Raw genomic sequence first — 23,583 nt, 5'->3', positions numbered from 1 at the left:
TGTCTTACTATAAAACATAGAAAATGTAAGATTTCGAGGAACTCTATGAAATATTAAGAGGTACTAGATGTGAAATCAAGAAAGTATCAATTTTAATGTGTCTAATAAATAAAATTATTATATGTATGGGGAATAATCACAACTAATATATTTAATAAATGTTTGACTTCAACAGCTTTTTGGAGCATCAGTTCAAACATGCCACTTGAAAGCCAAGTACGAACCTGAACCTGGAAAGAACTTTGGATCCTTGTTCTAAGCAACAGTATTAGAAATTCATTTAAATCGGTTTTAATATTTGGCAGCTGGCCAAATGCATCAGTGCAAGCAACTAGATCATCATAACACTGAGTTCAGTTCCCAGAATGTTATGAAATTATAGAGGAGACAGATTTCATCCCATTTTTCTAGAAGGACATGACAGAATTCAATTAGTGAATCAAAGAGAATCAAAAAGCAAAATACAACTGAGACTCATTATTAATTTTTTATAAAGATCCTTCATACTAATCAAGTATATGAGTGTCTGTATATATACTGTGTGTGTGTGTGTGTTGGGGGGTGTTAGTTTCTCACTAAACTCACAGCCAATACAAAACGTCATTGTTCTCTTACACAGAATATCACAAAATAGTCTCTCCTAACTTTTCGTTTTGGATCATTCATTATCACCTTACCCTTATATTTCTGTTTTGATTCTAAAATGATTTTCCCACACTTAATTTTGTATGAGTCTAAATTATAAAGGGCTGTTTTATTACTGTATAGCATGAAGACGAATAACTTGGTCTAGAGAAAAGAATTAATTTGTTTTTGTGGCCATACCTGGTACACCTTTAATTCCTGCTATACCTGGATTTCCGGGATACGCTCTTCCATATGGAAGACTAATACCTAAAATAGGAAGAAGAAAAAAAAAGAGCAACAGTATATGAGTCTCAGCTCCTAATCTTCCAGACCACTAAACCAACAATGATTTTATTAATGGGCTGAAAATTATTTGTAAGTAAACATCTTCTAGTTGTGGCAATATTTTAAGTAATTAAAACCACTAAATAAATTTATATTTATTTCTAAATAAATACATGTAGGTATCAATATTTTATTCTTATATTAGTGCTGCAATAACAGCTCTATGTCAGTGAAATATCCAATTGAAAACTGCATTTCCCTTTTTTATTTTCAACATCACCTATATTACCTTTTTGACCCTTTGGCCCAGGTGTTCCTTTCATGCCAGGTCTTCCTGGATCTCCGGGTAGACCCTGGATACCTTGTGGGCCCTGAATTCCAAAACCTGGTGTCCCCATTTGACCTCTTGAGCCTGGAATTCCAGGGGCCCCAGGGAATCCTTTGTCACCTTGTATAGCTCTTCCATCATCTCCCTGTTCACCATTCATAGAAATACAAAATAATATTTGTGAGCTTAATGACACTTAAATGTTATTGCATTCAAGTTGATTCAAAATCCTATCTAGATGGATAGATACATGGGGGCAAGGTGTCTATTCAAAATTCTAATTAAATAGCTTAAGACTGTTACATGATTAGCTAAATGTATAAAGTATACTTCATCAAAATGATCTCAGAGTAAAACCACAATGTACAACTATAAAACATTTTAAAAACCCAGAAATTGATAGATTCAAGAATGAGTTCTAGCAATATGCAGGCCTGAAGTAATAAAAACATTTTGCCTGGCAACTCAGTAATAACAAGCTAATTGTTGAGCAAGACCGTCAGGGGAGAAAATACTTCAAATATTGTTACTTTACTTTACCTCTGATGAAGAGAGCATTACATGTACATATTAGGAACTTATGGCATACTCCATAAACAATTGAAGAAGTCATTTGGATCATGAATAGACCATTCCAATAGTGAGTAACTGCTCAGTCCAGGAGAGGTTTAGAAACCTCAAGTAAGAACCTGCCTGGAAACTAGCCAGAGCTAGAAACTATGTCTGCTTACAAAAACAGTTTGCCATTGTCTTATTCTAGGTTTCTTTTATTTTGGTTCTTTTAATGTCCCAGTCTAGGTTCTAGCCCTGGTATTTCATGAAGGTCTTCCATTCAAAGATTAAGGAGGTTCAACCCTGTTTAGCTTCAAGCCCAGCCTTTGCTATACTGTATTTTTTATTACAGATTGCTGAGCCCAGACACAGATGCTAGGTACCGTCACCTCTTGAAACTTCTTTTTAAAAAGAACAGAAATTGATTTACAATACAAGACAGGCTTCAAGATAATCAGATTTACCTGAATCCCTTTATCACCCAGCAATCCCCCATCTCCATTCTTGCCAGCAGTGCCATTTATTCCTGGAGATCCAGGCACCCCTGGGACCCCTCTTTGTCCTTTTACCCCTGCAAACGATGGAAAGCTTATAATTAGCATCTGAAGAAATATGTATCTGTTACAACTCAAGCCAACCTCAGTTAACAAGAACCATGATTTTAGAAAAAGAATATATGCAAGGGAAATAATTATGTTGTAGTAAGCAACAAAACAGAATGTGTAACATAGAACTCTGCAATGTCAAAAATTCCCTTCCATCCTGCAAGGAGTATTAACCAAAAAACCCAGCAACCACCAACTTTAGTACAGGATATCTATACAGAATGTGCACAATTTCAGTCTATTTCTTAAAAAGTTAATAAATTATAATGGAGTCCTAATGAGACAGATGAGAAGATATATTGTGAACATTTGAAATTTAATTAGGTTTTATAATGAGTTCGAGTTCTGTAAATGTAGATGTTGGACAAAACTTAAGATGTCTTAAGAAAACTAGTGCTATAATAACTAGGTTGCATACTTTATATCAGGAGTGGACAATTTAGTTTTTAGGTTTTCTTCTTTTTTTAACAGCTACATTTCTTAGTGAATATTTTATCAAGACCTTTAAGAAAATGGTAGGTGGGCTTAATGGTAGGTGGACTCAAACAGTAGATGGGTCCATAGACAAAATTAGGTGGCACTATCTAATCTTTCTCTTCTAACACTTTTTCTTTCTTTCCGACCCTACTATCACTATCACCTCCTTTCCTTTTTTTCTTTTCTTTTCTTTCCCTCCTAGTCTACGTACATACACAAACATATACCTCAGTATACAGCAGGTTGGGACAAATTGCTCTTTCTGGGTTCTTAACTAAATGATTCAAGAGGCTTTTTGGAAACACGCTGTAGGTTACCTACCTTCTTTACATAATGAAACAGAGAAATAAGTAGTACTCAATGGTGGGATATGTGATATGGTGTAGACTGCAGTATTTCCCCACATTATTATTAATAATGAATCACAAAAATGAAGATGAGAGATTTATTCTGACATTTATAAATTAAATTTTGGGAGCTGACATCAATCATATGATCATTATTTCTTATTTCATTTTCCATTCCACCTACATCAGACCTATAATAAATCAAAGCCAGGTGCTGCTTGATTGATGTATTAAAACCAAATGGTTTAATCCTATCTTGTGGGGTAGCCTATTTGTATTGATTTCAAGGGTCTGCATACGTCAGTTAATGTAAGAGTTAAATTTAGTAAGTTTTTGAAAAGAACTTCAGTGTACCTCTTTGTGAGCAGAAAATGTGAGCAGCCCAGTGTCTGGATCTCAGGCTGGTAAACAAACTGAAGGATAATTTATATGTAATGAATTCCTGTCTTACCCTGATAAAGGCTGCTGAAACTTACAGATGCACACTATATGACAGAACTGGCCATGCAAGCTTAATATTTATTTTCGTGTTATCTTTATCCATCTGCTTGTTTCATGCTGGTAAACTAAGATCAACTCAAAGTTTCCTGGTTCAGAAGGAACAGAGATCTGCAGCTTAAACAAGCCATCATAAAATATATGGCCCAGTGTGCAACAGGAGAACATAGCCATGATGCTTAATTAAGCTAGGACAATTGCTCCATTGCCTTTATCTGTATTGCTTGTTCTCACCTTTCTTTTTTCCAAACTGCAGTACAAGATTTGGAGATACCAAAGCAGCAGTCTTCAAATCTTATAACCATAGTAGTTTGCATAATTACCTTTGATCCTTACTCTAGTTGGGTCACCTTTATCTCCTTTTTCACCAGTCAGTCCAAGTGGACCTGGTAATCCCTTAGAAATTTAAAAATAACAGGTTATTGTTAAGTTCGGTTGAGTATTCATTTGAATTAATAAAAGATTGCAATTCTAAACTTTATTCAATTAACAGGATGGAAAAAGAGTGCGGTGCTTACTTTCTCCCCCTACTTAATATGAAGTTTATTCTCTTTGAGAAAGCAACATACTGATTATCTGATTGCATTTGTGACATAGTGTGTAGTAGTAATCTCTTATGAAGATATTAGATACTGTTTAATGATTTGTTTTTGTGCGATTCAGTTCTACTACAACATATGCAGATTAATATTTGTTTCCAACAAAACCTGACTGAATTCTTAAAAATGTTATTTGTTAAATTATAATTTGTACTCTATTTACAAGGTACTTCAGATAATGCAAAAAATATTAATACTTAGAAAGAAAAAACAGATAGTATTGAAACAATGATTTTCGTGACATATTGCCTGCAATTGCTCATGAAGGATTCTGAACTTGTTCTATTATTGTTATATTCAGACTGAAATCAACAGGGTAGTTGATACCCTGTTCTAGCTTGATAATTCTGCATTGGATATATTTTTCTTGGCTATTTCCCCAATATTTGGAATCTGCCAAGGCATCAAGAAGCGTGGACATCGGGGGCATTAAGGTTGACTAAGACAATAATACAACACTGACGGAGAAATCTAGACCTGATTTCAGCAAAGTAGAGATGATTTGTGTTGTTTGTTAACATTTGAATTCGGAGTAAGTTGGATTGTTTCTGATAAGGAGCAAAGGGCAAGACGACTTTTGAGCAAATTATCCAGAATTATTTTCTTCCTTTTCCTTTGTTTTAATTATGATTAATTTTGAGGCCCTGTTATCTTATTTATACCCTTGCACATGTCTATATTTTTTTCTTCTGTTAATTAGTTTGATGTAATTTTTAAAAAGCAATTACTCACTAAGGATCCTGGTTCTCCTCTTGTACCAGGAAAACCAGGATCACCTTTTCTTCCATATTTTCCAGGTACTCCCATTTCTCCTTTTCTTCCAGGTATTCCTGGAGGGCCTTGTTTGCCAGGTAGACCACAAGGACCAGGCCCACATGAGCAGATCCCTGGATTCCCTGTATAAACAAAGCAGTTACATGAAGCAAGTGAGAAAACTAAGTAATAGTTTACAATGCCACCTTCCCTCCATCTTCAGAAATTCTTCTGATTGCATGAGAAATAAATTGTGTTGGAGGATACATCCACTGTTTGCATTGTTTTATTCTGCCTTTCTCCCTGACTTCACATCCAGTGTGGAGCTCTGAAAGAAAATGTTACTGTTGTTCACTTCATGTAATCACAGATCTTAAAAAAAATTCAAAATCATATGGAATATTGCATTCATGTTTGAAGAAAACGTGGGTACAATACTTTCTTCAAGGAACACAAGATAGAGAAAAGAAGTGCATGGCAGAAAGATGTACAGTGCAGGGTCAGGATACACAGCCCTTTTCTATTATCTAATGTGACTGACTCATTTATTTTAATGCACAAAAGAGCTTTTACTTTAAGGACATCAATGACTAAATATCATAGTATTGAAGTATTTGGTTTGTGATGGGTGCATATACTTGCCTTTCTCTCCTTTTCCACCTCTTTCTCCAGGTGATCCTCTTTGACCTTTAGCTCCTGGTTCTCCAGGGGAACCTCTCCCGTTACAAGCAACACCTTGAAGTTGTAAAATAATACATGTTTATAATGTAAATGTATTGTTTTTTCTCTGTCATTTAAAAAAATTCAAACTTATCCTCACTCTTAAAGCTGAAAAGATAGACAGGTGGCTTTGTAGGACTGAGTACAGACTAAGTCCATTTGAAGTAATATTCTGTCTCCATTGCATCTGCATATAAATGACTAGCACTGCTAATTGGACCACTTGCAAGTGTTGCAACAGTTCTGCTTCTAGCTGGCTAGGTGATTCCAGTCAGTAGTCATCAAAGGAAAGTGGTTAATTCCTGGTTACTCCATTGTAGGGAGCCACATGGGTCTGTTTTTTTTAAGTTATAACTTAAGTTAGGTATACAAGTATCAATATCATTGTTCTTTATTTTATTTATGGCTGGTTATATTCCTACCTTATTGTTCACTACCCAGAATCTTAATTTATTGGGGAAGTCTACCAACATTGTATGTATGTATGTGTGTATAAACAAATAAATAAATCCTTTGGGCTGGGATATGGTACTGAGATTACTTTAGTCATCTTGATGTATTATTTGTGCCAGTAACTGGATAGGAAACATATGAAGCTTTCTCAGAGCTCTCACTGTCTATAAATACAGCAACCTTCCATATCACATGTCAGGACTTAGCCTAGGGGTATTGTTTTACCATATCTTTGGTTTTTCCTGTCGGATCATGTCCAGAAAGTGTTTGGCACCAACCCCTTCTCTGCTGTCTACATGAAACCATTGGGAGATCATCCACACCTTTTTCAAACTACATATGTAGGCTAGGCAGTAAATCACTGGTCTCCAGACACTTACAGCCTTTTCAGTTTAACCTGTTAGCAGCCCCACAGATACATCATGGTTAGATTAAAATCTTTATTGCAGATGAGAATGAAGCCTCAAACCCATTTGATTGCCAATTTCATTGCAAATATGTCACATAACTGTATGAGTTATTATTATTCAGTCCACTGCAGGGTGGGGCCTCTTCATTGATAGTTGTGGACCATAATCTTCCATGTTGGTCCAGTGCTGGCTGGTAGACATAGATTTTTTGATTTCCCAGTCTAGACTGAGAGAGAATGGCCCTAAGTGAACCAACTAACTTCCATTCCAAGGGGAGGGCCAGAATTTGGGTTTCCCTGCTCCTAGTCCAGCGCCTTAAGTACTACACCACACACATACTCCCTCTCTATCTGGACAGGCTGAGTGAGGGCAGAGTCCAGGATGACTACTGTACAATGAAAATGTCTGAAGAAATAAGCCTGTTCCTATACTGTCCATGCCACCACCCCCATAGATAAAATAAGACTGATTTTATATCCAAAACTGTGTTCTACTTAGTTAAAATATATTCATATTCCTTATTATAGAGGAAATGTTATAGGAAATGTTAACTGCTATCAGGTGATATCCTGGAATTATTAATCCAATTCTTATGCAATGCTCAAATATTTGGCTTATCTTACCGGGTGGTCCGGGCAAGCCTTGGCTTCCTGGTATTCCTGGAAAACCAGGTAATCCTGGAGATCCTGGCCTTCCTGGAGCTGTACTAGATTGACCTGGGACACCAGGGTCACCATGAAAGCCTTGAGGACCCTGGACTCCCAATACACCTTTAAGGCCAGGTAAGCCTATGGAAGAAAGAGAAAGGAGTATATATTGAGCCTTGAAACAGGAAAGGAAATACAGTGATACCTCGGGATACGAACGCCTCTGCTTGCGAATTTTTCAGGTTACGACCAGCTCTGGCCCCAAAATTTTACCTCGGTTTGCGAACTCCGCCTCGGGGTACGAGCCATTTTCCGCCCGTGCCACGTGGTCCGCGGCCATTTTCTGCCCGTGCCACGTGGTCCGCGGCCATTTTTCCGCCCGTGCCACGTGGTCCGCGGCTGTTTTTCCGGCCCTGCCGCATGGTCCGCGGCCGTTTTTGCGCCGCGCCGCGCCGGGCCGTTTTCGCGCCGCGCCGCGTCGGGCCGTTTTTGCGCCGCGCCGGGCCGTTTTCATGCCGCGCCGCGCTGCACCCGGCCATTTTCGCGCCGCACCACGCCGCGCCCGGCCGCTTTCCGTGTGGTCCGTGGACGCCAGAACGGATTAACGGTAATTACATTGAACCTTATGGGAAATTGCCTCGGGTTGCGACCAAATTCGGGCGGAGGGCAGAACGGATTAACCGGATTTACATTGAACCCTATGGGGAAATTTGCCTCGGGGTGCGACCAAATTCAGAGGGCGGAACGGATTAACCGGATTTACATTGAACCCTATGGGGAAATTTCCTTCGGGTTACGACCAACTCGGGATACGCCCAGAGTCACGGAACGGATTAAGTTCGTATCCCGAGGTACCACTGTAGCTGCATTTGAGAAAAGCACTATCTGTCAGAAATAGGGCTACCAGACCTAGATTGCAAAAAGCCAGATGACCACTGGATAACAGCAAAGAGCTTTTTCTGTATCTCTTTGCTTCAATGCAGGCCACATCAGAAACAGTCTACCATCATACTTCTCTGAGCTTTTCATTTATTGAACATTTTAACATGATTTCCTCTGGTATTGCAGTTGCCTTAATTTCTGAATTCTCCCAATTTTTATTCAAACTATGTTTTCAAGTATGCCAGTGAAAGCAAGTTAAGAATTAATGTAGATTCATACACATATCTATAGATTTTTTTCTTAGACTTCATTCCTGTAAATCAGCTTTAGTGGTTCTGATTACAACATTCATGTTTACACATTCCAAAATCAATACTTCACGATAGCCTCTTGAAATACATCTTAACTAGTAGTTAGATACATTATGTGCAACCCTTTCCACATTTCTTCAGTTATAAACTCCTGGTGAACCAACCAGAATTGAGATCTAAGCAGACATGTACAGAACTGTATACATTAGCTGAACTTTATTATTACTGAAACCATTTAAAACATCCCTAACTTATCAAAAAGATCTGTATAAATCCAACCCACATTTTCAAAAGGTTTGAATCTTCTTGTAAGAAAAACATAAATGTAACAATAAATAGTGGGTATAAATCAATCCAGAGTACTCACTCAAGGCAAAAATGACCAGACTCAAATTATCATATTTTAGACACATTATGCAAAGGTGGAAGGAAAAAGAAGAAGAGGATGACCAGCAGGAAGGTAGCTAGACTCAATTATAGAAGCAATGGGGATACTGTTGGAAGACCTGAAGGACAACTTGGGGAATATTATCCTGGAGCTCTATCTATGTGGTTGCTAAGTGTTGACACCATTTTGTGACACATAATCCAATAGAAGAGAATATAGGTGGCTCAGGGTTGAACTGTGGAGTCCTTGGTGCTCTCTGAGATTGTTTGCTTGCAGACATTTCATTACCCAATTAGGTAACATCATCAGTGTTGGTGAGTGTGGGGTTTGCTCCCTGCTAACTTGCCCTGTTAGTGTTGGTGGGAGTGTGGTTTTCTCCTTGGTAGTTCCTTGATTAGGCTATGGTTTTCTGCTTGATTGTTTGCCTGGTGTTAATCCCTGCTTATGTGTTCTGGTCTTTTTGTTTCCTTCTTAGCTTTTTTATTGTCTCTTTTGAATGGTGTGTAAATGGGGTTTATCTCTATGTATCTATTGATGGGTGATTTATCTGAATGTCAAGCTTCCAGGAATTCCCTAGTGTTTTTGGATTTATCTTGGTTTAAATTCAAAACAGGGAGCAAGCTCCACACTCACCATCACTGATGTTACCTAGTTGGGTAATGAAATGTCTACAAGCAAACAACCAAGCTCAGAGAACACCAAGGACTCCACATAATCAATCAATCAATCAATCAATCAATCAATCAAAAAAGCCAAAACCTAAAACACAGCTATAAAAAGGTCCTTGAAATAGATTCAAACAGAACCAATAAAATATGAGGTGAAGTTGCTGGTGCCTTTTTTGTGACAGGTGACGTACCAAACTGTCAAGATCAGGCTTTTAATGACCATTTCAATTAGTAACAAATACAGCAGGGCAATGCTTCAAATTTAAAGATAAAAAAGCTGCTTCAGAGTATGCAGAATGTGTACCTTGCACCTATCTGCAATTCCATAGAGGAAATTTGCCTTTATTTGGGATTGTGTTGCAGCTGTAAGCAGCATCCATGCAATCTCAAGAAAAGATGCAGCCACACTCTCCTTTTTCTCTTTACATCCTAAGCACTGCGCAGCCCTACAAACTAGGACTAACTTGAACTTAACAGGATTGCTATTGGAATTAATTACATAACCTAGGAGAATACAAAGAAGCACAACCTACAGTTGCTTTGCTTAAACAAGGAAATTAAATAATCTTTAAAAGCAGTAACATCAATAAGAAGATATGTCAGCATGCACCAGCTAACAAAATGTAAAGAATTAAAAGGTGACTATTTTTGATATAAATTCTTACTAAAAACGTTCAAAGCGTTAGTTGTTATGCAATCAATCAATCAATCAATCAATATAGTTTTCATTTGAGAATATGTCTCCATAACATCTGTGGAAAGAGTTGAAAGCAGATGGTACCGTTTAATTCCACCTAAATAAGACAATTAAAATGTTTCTTACTGATGCCATCTTCCCCTTGCCTTCCTTCATCCCCAGGAGAACCAGGAAATCCATCTTCTCCTCTCTCTCCAGAAAGACCAGGGTCACCAGCATCTCCTTGAATACCTGTACAAGATAATTGAAAGCATATTTGCTTTTAAAATAATTGGATGTTATTATGGTGTATGTTAAATGAATATAAGATAGCAAAGTTAGTTTAACCCTTTGGTCCAGGGTGTGGAGCTCCTTGGGTTCCTGGTGGTCCACGTTGCCCGTTCTCTCCAGGATCCCCCTGTAAAAATGGCAAAGCTGAATGACCTTTCACTAGAGGAACACAAGGTAAATGATGAGCTCTGACGGTGAGATATAATTGCATCCAATCACATGACCCCATTGCATTGCTAGGCAATGGTATGTATTGAGTAAAGAATGGATAGAAATACACACCTGAAGCTGCTGCCTTAATTGACTTTCATTGCTTTAGTGTAGAAAAAGAAACGGGGGGGCAGGGAAGGAAGGAACCACAAATTCAACATTGCTAACCTTAATGCCTGGCAAGCCATCTTGACCAGGAAATCCACGTGATCCAGTTTTACCCTGAAACAAATTGTGGAATCTGTTTGTTTCTTTAAGAGGATAAAATATGTTAAAAGTGATTAGGAATTCACAAACGCATGGAAAATATTTTCATTATCTCACAGACAGTGGAAGATGTGTGCATTATTAACATGGCAGCTGGAGAAAGCTATTGTATGTTCTTTGCGCTGATTACAAAATAGTAAGAGAAATCAGACAGAAAGCCTATCTGGTTCAGGATCGTGTTTCAAGGGTAACTAGGTAGTTACTGATAAGAAACTTATTAACCCTCTGTAATTCCCCAGTCACTGTTTTTCAGAGATGTATACAGTACCTCTGATCCTGAAAATTGCGTATAAGCAACCTGACTAGTTACCATTAACAGTCTTAATCGCCATGAATATCCAGCATTATCGTATGAAATGGAAGGTCAGATCTTTCAGCACATAAAGAGTCAAATTTATTATGGCAATTTAAAGAAAAGTCTTTTCCATAAGACTCTTAGCTGTTTTTGAAACACATTTGCCATTTTAGCCTCATTTCCACAGTTTGGAGACAGCTATAAGAGCTCTACATGATTCTCTTCATTCCCCTCCCCACCTTTTTTATCACCTTAGTTAATTTGATGAAATCTTGATGCAACTTCAAACTTGGCTATCTTCAATCTCCAGAACTTTTATGAATAGGTTAAAAAGCAGCACTACATCTCCCTGGAGAACAGGGAATATATAGTATATATACAGTATATATCTATATTGTGACAATTGTCCAATTATTCTTATTCTCTCCTCTCTGTTTTTATCCAATTACCCATGCATAAGTGGATCCATCTGCCTTAAAAAGACCATACAGATAAGCAATGCAATTTCTGTATACACTACCTTGCTCCCTGGAAAACCCAGAGAACCATATGAGCCAGGAATTCCCTACAGGAATTAGGGAAAAAAAATATGTAAGGTTTTACAGATACCAAAAAGACAATGAAAAAGCAAAGGGTCATTTGGATTTTATAATGAACCAAAACATTATTTAGAATAACTTTTGTTTTATACATGGCAGAAAAGATGTCTGATGATAGACAAACTATGTGAATGACAAATTGATGAGAATTTATTAAGTACTTTCACTAAATTACAATAAAAAATAAAAAGTAATGCTCTAGACTCTTTTATTAAAAATATAGTCCACAAAACATTTTTTTTCATTTTTCTAGTTCCTGGGTAAATTGATCGATCAATCGATTGATCTATCTGCATTTTTCAAACTTGGCAACTTTAAGATGTGTGGACTTCAACTCCCAGAATTCCTTTTTCACACCACACCTTACCTAATTAAATCCTAGTCTGTGTATCTTTTCCACCCTCTGGGGGAGATGGGTGGCATATAGATTTAATAATAAAAATAAATTTTTTAAAAAAAGTCCCCAGCCAATATGTCAGCTTTCTCCAACCTGGTACCTTCATGACTTATTGACCTGTAACTTCAAATTTCTCAGCTAGTAGAAAATATAACCATGGATTGGAATTGTAAACCAATCCCACTGAGAGGCTACCAGAGTGGGGCGGAGTGTGTATTGTTTTTCTGTGAAGTCCATATTATACTCAAAAGAATAGGCATACAGATCTTCTACAGGAATGTTTCTCAAACTTGGCTACATGAAGATGGGTGGACTTCAACCCCCAGAATTCCCCAGCCAGCATGGTTGGGGAATTCTGAGAGTTGAAGGCCATCCATCTTAAAGTTGCCAAGTTTGAGAAACATTGCCATACAGAAAGATTTTGGTTAATAAGAAAATAAATACAGAATAGCTTTGGTAGCCACAACTTCTTTTATGTACTTCTACTATATGTGGATTTAAAATAGAAGTGGCAACCTCCTTCACAATGCTCAACTGATGGCTCATAAATTAAGCATTCCAAATATCAATTTGCAATAATATTTCATAAAATCATAGTTTAAAAATCCTACATAGAGGATATTAGAAAGTATAGAAAATACTTTTAAAACATTGTACCATTAAAATGAGATGAAGATAGCATTCTGGCATTTCCTTACCTGCATTCCAAGAAAACCAGGAATCCCCTTTTCACCCTTGTCTCCAATCGCAAATCCACCCTGTTGTGTTTCAAAACACACCGGTTACATAATTTGAGGATTGGTTGCCATTTACCTCCAAGGAAATTAGCAAAGGGGTAAATGTGCTCAGTTGGATTAGGATTACAGCCACAGAAGGGAGCATATTGTTAAAGGGGGCTATGCTTTTTCTAATTTTGAAAAAACAAACAAACAAGGGCCTCATCTCATTAACTCCAAAGACCTGTTGCTACTGTCATCCAAGTCCAGGTGGATCTAATGGCTTACCCAAGAACAATTAATTTACTTAATTGCATCCCTCCCTGCCATTTGTTTAGAGATTTATTTTAGAGCAGTGTTTCTCAACCTTGGCAACTTGAAGATGTGTGGACTTCAACTTCCAGAATGCTGGCTGGGGAATTCTGGGAGTTGAACTCCGCACATCTTAAAGTTGCCAAGGTTGAGAAACACTGGCTTAGCTACATAGCTGAGCTGTCCTTTTTCACACCACACCTTACCTAATTAAATCCTAGTCTGTGTATCTTTTTCCCCTATTCTATACACTTGCAACTGGTTTTTCACTTGTATTGTGCTGGGAAATGTGTCATTTATCAGGCCAGAAGCAACATATACCATTTTGGGGCCATGGCACTCTTTCCCAATATCTCTTCTATCGAAATCTGAAGACAAATCTAACATACAGTATGTACTCACTCAGGGAGATGACAGTTGATAAAATGGGATTACACATATAAAAATAAACACACATTTAATTGAGAAACCTCCTTCTCAGCATACTAGGTAAGTAGTGTGATGAAATGAATGCTATCTATCCATTCATGAAAACGTGTCACTTACTTTGCGGCCAGGCAATCCTTTTGAGCCAATAGATCCAGGCATTCCCTTTATTCCCTAAAGATTAAAATGTTCTTGCTTTAATATAGTTTAAATAAAATAATTTTAGCGCTGTTATACTCTGTACTGCAGTGCTTTCATTTTAAGAAGATTAAGTCAAAAGGATTAAATGATCAAAATTAACTCTATAATTATTTTTCCCCAAAAATCTATTTTATGCCAGCAGCTACTTTGATATAGAGAATAATGGCTGATTTCACTCATTACATTAAACCATGATTTGTTCAAATTGTGGTTTATTTAATAATCCAGAATAGCCTGGTTCATGCACAATGTTAAGTTACAGATCAGATGTAAGCAGCCTATGGTGTTCCATAGGTTGCTGAACTACAATTCCCAGCATCTCTCACCATCAGCCATGCTCCTAGGTTGTAGTTCAGCGTTGTCCAGCATCAGGGCCACAAGTTGCCTATCACTGCCATAGCTTGTGGTTTACAAACATCAATGACAGATTTCACATACCATGCTAAGTCAATACCAAACACACCATATTCTGGCTTATTGTAATGTAAAATCAGCCATTAAGAATGTCTAGCAGGTCCTGGTAACCCAGCAGAAGAAAAAGGACCATTACAAATGACACCTCGGCCCAGGGGAGGGGGGAAGCATGAGAAAGAAACTCGGAGCAATTCAGCCTTAATTACACTGGGTGTAAATTGAGCAAGAGAATTGCTTTGACAGGTTTTCAAGATTCTGCTACATTTCCCTTTCCAAAATTCCAAGGGGTTCTTGCTTCCTGAGTTTGCCAGCCTTGCAGAATATAAATTCCATGGAACTATCACATACAGCCTGCTAAGATAAATTTAGCTGCTCAGGATGTTGATATGGTAATACAAGTACCTGTCTCTTGCATTTTGCCATAGCTTATTGCCATAGCATTTTGCCATAGCATATTCCAAGATAACAAAGTGAGTTTCACTTCAATTAGTATGCTTATTGCTGTATTAAAATACATTTATATTGGGATCTTGTGATTAAACAAGTGCAAAATTGGCTTACAATCTGTCAGCCTTACCAGGTAGACCAGACAGGAAATACAATCAGATAAGCTAATTCTACTTTATTGTAAAGCTACTTAACAGAATCTTGCAAGTCTGAAAGTACCATTCTTCCGTTATCTCCTTTACAACACAAGAAACTAGGGAGGGTCCCTTCTGAGCCTCTTGCCCTCCCCACTATCCAGTTGTGGGCTATGCTGGCTCTTATCTGACCATTCCCTAGGCAGCATCTCTTTGCCCCATCTTCCAAGGTCTTTCTTACATACCATTACACTATCAGAACGGTAGTTTATAATGTACATACCTTTTCTCCTTTTAACAGTCTAGAACTAGGAGGTCCAACCAATAATGGCTGTCCTGGAGATCCAGGAGGTCCTACATCACCCTACAAAGAATGGAAAGAGCAAAAACAGTGAACAATCTAATAAAAATGAGTTGCAGATGCTGAATCTGTAGATAAGAACCTGACACTCACCTTTGCTAATTCCTTCTCATGTTGTCTCTTTTTCTATGTATACAATATTTTAAAAATCACAGTGTATTAATTTATCTACCTATGAGAGAATGAACTAATTAATAAGTTCAAGTTTCTCCTACTTGCTGAAGATACAAAACTGTATACTTCATTTTTTAAATAATAGAACCACAAAATCATTAAATTGTAGTTTTGGAAGAAGCCATTTGGGCAACTGAATTCAAATGCTTGCTCTGAACAGGAATCCAAATTGAAACATTTTCACACTATAGCTGTTTAGCTTCCACTTGAACATATCAATTAAATGGGGAGTGAACCAGTTTTCTGACAATTGGTTAACATCCAGTTGTATTCTGCCTTCTTGAAACTTGAATCCATTATTTTTATCCTGGACTCTAGAATGATGGGCAATATTACTGACCATTTCCTGTCTGACATTGTTTCAGGTATTTCAAGAGTGCTATCCCTCTCAGTCTCTCTTTATAGACTCATTGCTCTACTCTAAACCTGTTCCAGTTTTTTTCTGAATCCTTCTTAAAGGATTAAAGTATAATACTTATAATTGGACAATTAATTATTCTTATTAATTATTAATTAATTCTAAATAATTATTAATTATTCTTAAAGTATAATACTTATAATTGGACAAAATACTCAGTGAGGAGTCTAACCAATGCAGAATAAAATGGAACAATTGATTCTTGTGATCTGGAAAATTCTCATGATGTAGTTTAAATCTGCATTTGGCTTCTTGCGGCCATTTAAACTGCTGATTCCTACTCCATGTGCAATCAATTACTATTCCAAGAATGTTGGATACATATTAAAATGTCACAAATGATGTAATAGAGATTAAGTTAGATCTGGTTCACTTGAACACAAACCTAGGATTCTACTCAGACTAAATAACCACTTCTTTGCAAAAAGATAATACATTTTTAATGCTTCTTTTAAGATAAATCTCTGTTTGACCATAGAAAAGGCATGCGTTAGCTTCTATTGGTAATAAAATCTTTGCCTAGAAATTTTCAAAAGCTCAACTTCTGAAAAAAAAAATTATAATCTGAAGTTACAATTTCTTGTTCTTGCTAAATATTTCAACCCATAATTCCCATTTGCAACTTCTTTCCTTACCGGCTCTCCCTTTTGTCCTTCCACTCCAGTTCCTGGATTCCCCTAATGAAATATTAAAATATTAAAAGAGGAAAATTACACTGATTATCCACTTTTAAACGATACACTGAACTCGCAGTTTAATGGATCTTGTGTAGTGAGCCATGGGTACAATAGAAATATTTTTCATTTGGACCCCACCCTCACTTAATGGACTAATGTCTGCTAAATCAAGGGTTTGTTAAATCAAGGGTTGACTGCAAATGACACTATTTGGAATAATTCTGAAATTCTTTAAATCACATGTATATTCAGATTTAAAGGATGTCCCCTCCCTCCATGGTCCATTAAATTAGAGTTTTACTCTATTGGCATATGTTTTTATATTAAAATATAATTTTTTATTTTTTATTTAAAAATTGAAGTGAGTATTTTCAAAAGTAATTATCAATATGCAGACATTGCAAATGTTTCCATAAAAAATAACCTCTCACCTGTTCACCTGGGAAGCCAGGATGACCATGAGAACCCTGTGAGAAGAAGAATTTGATATAATCAGACCTGGTCCTCTCTATAAGTGTTGGATTTAAATTTTCAAAATCCCACATATTGAAAGCCATGCTAGCTGGGGCTTTAAATCCAACACATTTGGAAAGATTAGGCTGAGGAAAGTACTTTTCTGTCCTTCTGTTATTGTTCTTAATATTTTCCCCTACTAATGTGTTGCACTATTACTATATTCAAACAACTCCTCCCAACAGAATATGCACTAAAAATAATTTTCCCTAATTGTCTATATTGCAGGCAAAAAGTTTTACTTTTGACACTGCTAGAGAAAGAAGTGTAGAAGCAAAGAAAAATAATTTTCAATTAACTTTGTACAGATTATAATTAGATTTGTTTGTAAAATTTACTAGAGAAGGGGTAAACTGCCAACAGAATTATTGGAGGAAAGCAACATCCGATCTCAATCTCTGCAATTCCTATAGAACTGGTAGGCAGGAGAACTAGGAGACAAATAAAAGACAGGCACATTCTGACATGGTGTCAGTTGAAATAGGAGATTAAAATGTTAAAATTATACCTGTACACCTGGTTGGCCTGGAAATCCAAGTGAACCCCTTGGTCCCTTTTCTCCTCTCAGGCCCTAAAAACAGATAGCACAATCACACAATAGTATTCTTATTGATATAAGTAGTATTTATTTATTTATTTAAGCAATTTAAGCAATTTATATAGCCACCCATCTCACCACAGGCAACTCTGGGCAGTGTACAACAAAGCTAAAAACAGTCAATAAATATATTAAAAATATAAAAAGCAAAATAAAACAGAGAATAAAAGGATGTTAAAAATAAGGGAGGCACCTCACCAATTCCCCCATCCTCTGGGGAAAATATTCTACTTTCCCTCTACAAAATCTCTAATAACTTACCCACTAACTTCATTCTTTACCAGTTAGGAACTTGCCCCAGCTAGTAGAAATATTCCAAATACTAGCAATGACCAACTAGTTTATTTGTACGATGATTAATATGCTAGAATATAAGCTAGCTACCCATTATAATACATAAATAAAATAGTATCTCAGGTATTGGTCTGAAGTTACAAATGCAACAGAGGCAGATGAATATTTCTGTGGGGAATGCAATAATGAATAAAATAATGTGAAGTAATTTAATAACAAGAAAAATGTTTTCCCACCATGTAGAGCAGGGTTCCTCAACCTTGGTAACTTTAAGTCTGGCTGGGGAATTCTGGGAGTTGAAGTCCACCCCTCTTAAAGTTGCCAAGGTTGAGGAACCCTGATGTAGAGCATCTGCAATGCATAGCGACAATGTGTTATTTTGAAGGCAGGCAATTAGGTCCACTAGAATTATATAACACAATGAAAGAATGAAGGTTTTTTTTCTTTTCTTTTTTTGTCCTCTGAAATCTCTCTAGTTACCGAAACAAACAAATAAATAAACCCCTCAAGGTGGAACTTTGAAAGAGGACAATCCTGTTAGCCGAAAAGAGGATATACTGTAACAATTTGTAGATGGTCTCTCATATTTATTATTAATGAGGCTTCTTAACTTTTTTCTAAAGAATTTGGCAAGGAATGGCTTACAAACTGCAACTTTTACATGGAAACTGTTCTAAAAATCCCTGGTATGGTAACAAACTGAGGTACCAGTTATAACACATATATATCCTCAGGTCTGATAGGTTCTGAGCCTGGCATGGACACAGATTGCTGGTAATCCAAGTGGTGAACTGCGATGTGGGTTAATGGCTCTGCAGAAAATTTCAAACTAGATGGAAAAGGTGAAAGAGAAACAAATGTATTTCCACCATACAAATTGATGAAGGAGCTTACAGGCATGCCATGAGGTCCAGGATCCCCTCTTTCTCCCTGTAACCACAATCACTATGTTAGATAAAAGATGACACTTATTTGTAACAATTAATTATTACGGCTTACCGATTTATGTGGAAAAAAGGAAACACATAGAGAACATACACACACACACACACACACACATATAGAAAGAATATATGTAAACCACAAATAAATCATTTATGTGTCAAAATAATTTAAATAATTATTTTATTCCACTCTGGATTATTTCACTTTTTTTTGCAATCCTGTGTACACTTATACTGGACTAAGAATCATTGATATACATTGAGATCACTGTTTTTAACTTGTCAGTCTATAACTTTTACATATAAGTATTAAAGCTAATATTGATATGTCTAGTCATATGTATGTACTCCAAATTAAAGTACACTGAATTCCACAGAATTCACTTTCAAATAAGGATGCATAAGATCTCACCCCCACAATAAACTATATCAATAAAGATATGCTTAAAAAGACAGTGCATCTTTGCCCATTTTATTTTCCATTTATAAATCCTAAAAAAAAAGAATTTAAAAGCTTCTGACTTGATCTTCATCATTTTTAAATAATAATAAATTCTTAAAGTGTATATGGAAAATATACTCTTGATTAAAAATATGGAAAATGGACTTATGATTCCCTAATCAACCTGGATAAAGTTCCTTCTCACAGTATCTGCTGTTATACTGTAATATTCACTTTCAGAATTTCCAAGGATTAACAATACAAATCTTGCCTAAACCAATGAAATTCTTTATGTGTGTGAGTCATGGCTCTTATTTATATATCTATAATTATTTACATAACTCTCTATCATGAGGCACTATTTGAACAATGATATAACACTCACAGAAGCCCCTTGAATGAACTCAGAAATATATATGGAATTTCCTTTTTCTCCTTTTTGGCCAGGAATACCCTATAAAACATGTTTAAAAATCATTATAAATTACAGAATGATGTTATGAGTTTGCACAAAAAACCTGAAACAATAAAGTAATGACTACCATGGTGTTTTGATACTCAATATACTTAGTCTTTTTGCCATAATGTGATTTTTTAAAGGAAGTTTTTGTTTCTGGAATGTACTCAATCAAAAAAGTTAGACAAACTTAAAGGAAAATAATTGGTAAAAAATATGTTTGGCTCCAAATATATCTTTCCCATACGAGAATAGAATAGCGTTCAGCAATTATGACCAATTGCTACTTTGCCCTGTCCGGATCTGCTTTCCAGGAAGGCGCAGGGGACACCAGTGGCAATAAGGATTCCACACTTTTCTTCCAACACTATGGCAAACTATATGTGTCCCCTTGAAGCTTTGGAGTGATCTTTTTAATCCCCTTCTCATTTGCTACCCCAAAATAACAGCAAATAGTTTGCCCCCAAATTTTCTTCGAAAAATTATCTGACTGGAGTGGTATATACTTAAGACTTAAGCTAAGTTTTATTAAAAGCTAAACTTCAGAAATACTTTGAAATTTATATTCTTATCTTTTAAATTTAGCTTTTTTAATCTCTTCAATTACCACCATTTGATTTTAAAAAGTAGATTAACTGTATGCATGCAAAATAAAAATTTTCTAGGTTTTTTTTAACAGTTTAGCTATAAACCTACAAAACTGTATACATATGGGAGCAGTTTAGGTAAATGTGATTTCCTATCTTCTAAACTTCCCATGCCCTTTTTCTGTATCTTAATCTCTGCTTAATCTCTGCTGGGAACAGAATACTTTTTTTTTTTCATTAATGTATGTAAGTTATTAAAGTTTCCTTCCTTTCTCTTCCATTTCCCTGGGCTATACTCAGACTCAATATGATTCCTGGCCCAAAAACAGTTCCTTATACCTGCTCTGGTCATACTGGAACTGAATGGAAGTCTGAGTCCAGCTCATATTGAGCTTACATTCCTCTCTCCACTATACTTTGATAAAATTTTAGGGAATTCAAAGATGTTATAGAACATATTAAAATGCATCTTCATTTCAACAGAGGAAATACATCTATATGCACATCTTCTATACAATGAAGTGAATCCTGCATACTTAAGAAGATATACATAGAAATCAGTGGCATTTACAAAATAATCACAAACTATGTAAAATCTAATAAAGTTCAACTCACAAATGAGCCTTTGGGTCCAATGCATCCAGCCTCTCCTGGAAATCCTGGATCTCCCCTTGAACCATTACATCCATCTACCCCAGGCTTCCCTCTGGGCCCTTCAATTCCTGGCAGCCCCTATAAAGTAAAAAGCATTAATTCTGTATGTTTGCTAAAACAACTCATCATTTACCTGTATATATTAAAAGAATACATTATGACACCCAGGATCAAAACCCAGATAAGTTGTCAGGTATCTCCAATAAGGTTGGTAACAATCATAAAAGTTGAAATCCAATATATCTAAATGACACCAGATTGGCAAGGCTGACCTTGATGATATTGCCCCTTTAATGGTTAAACATATCTGAAACTGAAAGCTAATGTTATGGGTACTCAGAGGAACAAATTAGGCATACATTAGGCATGTATATGAATCCTGTGGTTAAAATTCTACTCTAATTTTTATAAACATTAACAGGAGTTCCAAATACAAGCTGTTACCATATTGTATATGAACATGCATGCTTTTGGTGTCATATTTATCCTGTCATTTTCTCATGGAGCGTCTTCTTTCAGCTGCTAATTGCTCCAAATGTGGCAAGCTGCTTTGGGGGCAAACAGCAGCTCCAATAGGGATTTTATTAAAATTTCTACGCCACTTTCATACTAATTTCTACCCAACTTTCATTCAGATAAAAACAACAACAGGAAAAAAAACCTAATAGACCAGTTTCAGTGGAAAACCAGAAGATTCACAGAGAGGAAGAAAAACTGCTGCTAACTAGGTTCTAAACTAGTCCATCTTACTGCCCAGCTCAAGGATTATAACAGTCCTTTACAATGAAGATGTTTGATAAGGACCTTCAGAGTCCTGGGTTTTTTTCAAGCGACTTCCCTCTTCTCCTCTTCTAGGTAAGGCTAGCTGTTGTTGCAGGTAATGAACAGCTACTTCTATACTAGCTAATTTCCTCATAAGCTGCAACTGTCTTAGAGGCGTGTCTCACATATTTAAATGTCATCAAATAGAATGTTTTGATTAGGCACTATAAAGTACATATTATCAGCATCAACAAACATCTCTAGGAAAGGTACTGCATAACTGGGGTGCCACTGTTGAAAAAATATATTATTTTGGGGAATTACATAATGTAGTGCACAAACCTATTGTGTAGGAACGTAATGCACAAACCTATTGAAATATCAACACTCTACAGTCTTACATGATATACAGACACGGGCAGCAAACTTACAGGCATTCCATCTAGACCTGAAAACCCTGGGACTCCAGTTGGACCCTGAAGAAATTCAACATTACACAATATTAAAATATGCATGGCTTTAAAAATGATTTGTAGAACAATTTTGTATAATTTGATTTGTTCTTCTTACCATAACAAGATTGAAAGGCAGAACACTCAGTCATCAACTACCATTAGATAGAAGTAAATTGCCACTTTATGTAACAAATCAGAAAAGGCAGACATCTGAGTCTAAGCCCACTCATTACGTCAGCAGGGGGTGACACTTGGCCAATTTGCTCAGAATTGTAAAGTGAAGTGGGTCTGATTTATATTCAGGTGGGAGACCACCACAGAATACTAGGATTATGGGTTAGATTGCAAACAAGCAAAAGCAGGTCCTTCTCCTGACTTAGAAGACATATTTTCACTCCTGTTTTTTACTTCTTATTTTCCAGAATTGATTACGTCATATAGTTATGACCTAATCATAACTATATGACCTACATAAGGTTCCAGGTACAGTAACACCAAGCAAGAGTGGGAAAGCAATCTGACAGTTAGGAGAGCTACTATCATCAAAGTACGCTACTTTCATCAAAGAGGCTGGAAGGATAAACAGTGTGACTCAGTATAAGATAGTTTCATAGAGATTCACAATCAACCATCTAGACCAAGCTAAAGCAGTAGCATGGGCAAGTTAATCTTACTGCGTTGACTTATACCACAGTCTCTTTCAAATTGTGTAAATAGCTTCATAAGCAGATACCCTGCTTTTATCTTGAAAATTAATTAAAATATATTATATCTTGCAATATTTAATGTTAGGGCTGTGCAACACTTTGAATTCTAAGACAAAAAGATGCTTTGGAAAGCATGAAGAGAATGTAATTCTGCAAGTCCTTAAACCAAATGCATATTTTCCCAGGACCATGCAGCAGCTGCAGAGGATCGCCACGAAATTCCAAGAAAAGTCAAAGCTGCCTTAAGGAGTTGCAGATATTGCTACATTTGTGCCTCTATATGCTCCAAATCCACCTTTCTACCTTCATACAGTACAGTATATGAAACATTGCACAGCTCTGTTTAATATCCTTAATTTGAATACTGCAGACTAAGCAACACTAGGTCAGTAATTTCAGAAAGGCTGCATAAGACTATTGTATGTTATTATTTATTATGCACCATATTTCCTCTTTCACCAGGTGGCCCAGATAGACCAGTATCACCTCTCTGGCCTTTTTCTCCTGGCACACCGATGGGTCCAGTGGAACCCAGACCACCAATTGGACCCTGGACTCCTGGCTGGCCAGGCTGCCCCTGCAAAGTAAAAATAATTCAGATTAAT

At 36.5% G+C, this 23,583-nt stretch overlaps 1 protein-coding gene across 1 annotated transcript in view; it reads right to left on the bottom strand.

Annotated features, from left to right (window-relative positions):
- COL4A4 (collagen type IV alpha 4 chain) overlaps positions 1 to 23,583 on the bottom strand; it is a 66,641-nt gene that overhangs the window by 31,727 nt on the left and 11,331 nt on the right. The window contains exons 3-24 of the mRNA XM_088132224.1: positions 23,421 to 23,555; positions 22,248 to 22,292; positions 21,016 to 21,132; positions 19,742 to 19,810; positions 18,865 to 18,900; positions 17,587 to 17,649; positions 16,997 to 17,032; positions 16,524 to 16,565; positions 15,219 to 15,299; positions 13,860 to 13,913; positions 12,984 to 13,043; positions 11,810 to 11,854; positions 10,896 to 10,949; positions 10,575 to 10,644; positions 10,374 to 10,478; positions 7,278 to 7,442; positions 5,714 to 5,806; positions 5,051 to 5,214; positions 4,043 to 4,115; positions 2,257 to 2,363; positions 1,202 to 1,385; positions 826 to 894 (exon numbers count right to left, since the gene is read on the bottom strand). Coding sequence (XP_087988350.1) covers positions 826 to 894; positions 1,202 to 1,385; positions 2,257 to 2,363; positions 4,043 to 4,115; positions 5,051 to 5,214; positions 5,714 to 5,806; positions 7,278 to 7,442; positions 10,374 to 10,478; positions 10,575 to 10,644; positions 10,896 to 10,949; positions 11,810 to 11,854; positions 12,984 to 13,043; positions 13,860 to 13,913; positions 15,219 to 15,299; positions 16,524 to 16,565; positions 16,997 to 17,032; positions 17,587 to 17,649; positions 18,865 to 18,900; positions 19,742 to 19,810; positions 21,016 to 21,132; positions 22,248 to 22,292; positions 23,421 to 23,555 — 1,867 coding nt within the window. The remainder of the gene's footprint in view (positions 1 to 825; positions 895 to 1,201; positions 1,386 to 2,256; positions 2,364 to 4,042; positions 4,116 to 5,050; positions 5,215 to 5,713; positions 5,807 to 7,277; positions 7,443 to 10,373; positions 10,479 to 10,574; positions 10,645 to 10,895; positions 10,950 to 11,809; positions 11,855 to 12,983; positions 13,044 to 13,859; positions 13,914 to 15,218; positions 15,300 to 16,523; positions 16,566 to 16,996; positions 17,033 to 17,586; positions 17,650 to 18,864; positions 18,901 to 19,741; positions 19,811 to 21,015; positions 21,133 to 22,247; positions 22,293 to 23,420; positions 23,556 to 23,583) is intronic.

The sequence above is a fragment of the Python bivittatus genome, unplaced genomic scaffold (genome assembly GCF_059951505.1).
Source record: "Python bivittatus isolate LINGU-HERP-01145 unplaced genomic scaffold, Pbiv_v1 ctg000980_np1212, whole genome shotgun sequence".
Taxonomy (NCBI): domain Eukaryota; kingdom Metazoa; phylum Chordata; class Lepidosauria; order Squamata; family Pythonidae; genus Python; species Python bivittatus.
Note: the sequence above shows the minus strand (reverse complement) of the source record. Positions and strands in the feature narration are given on the sequence as shown.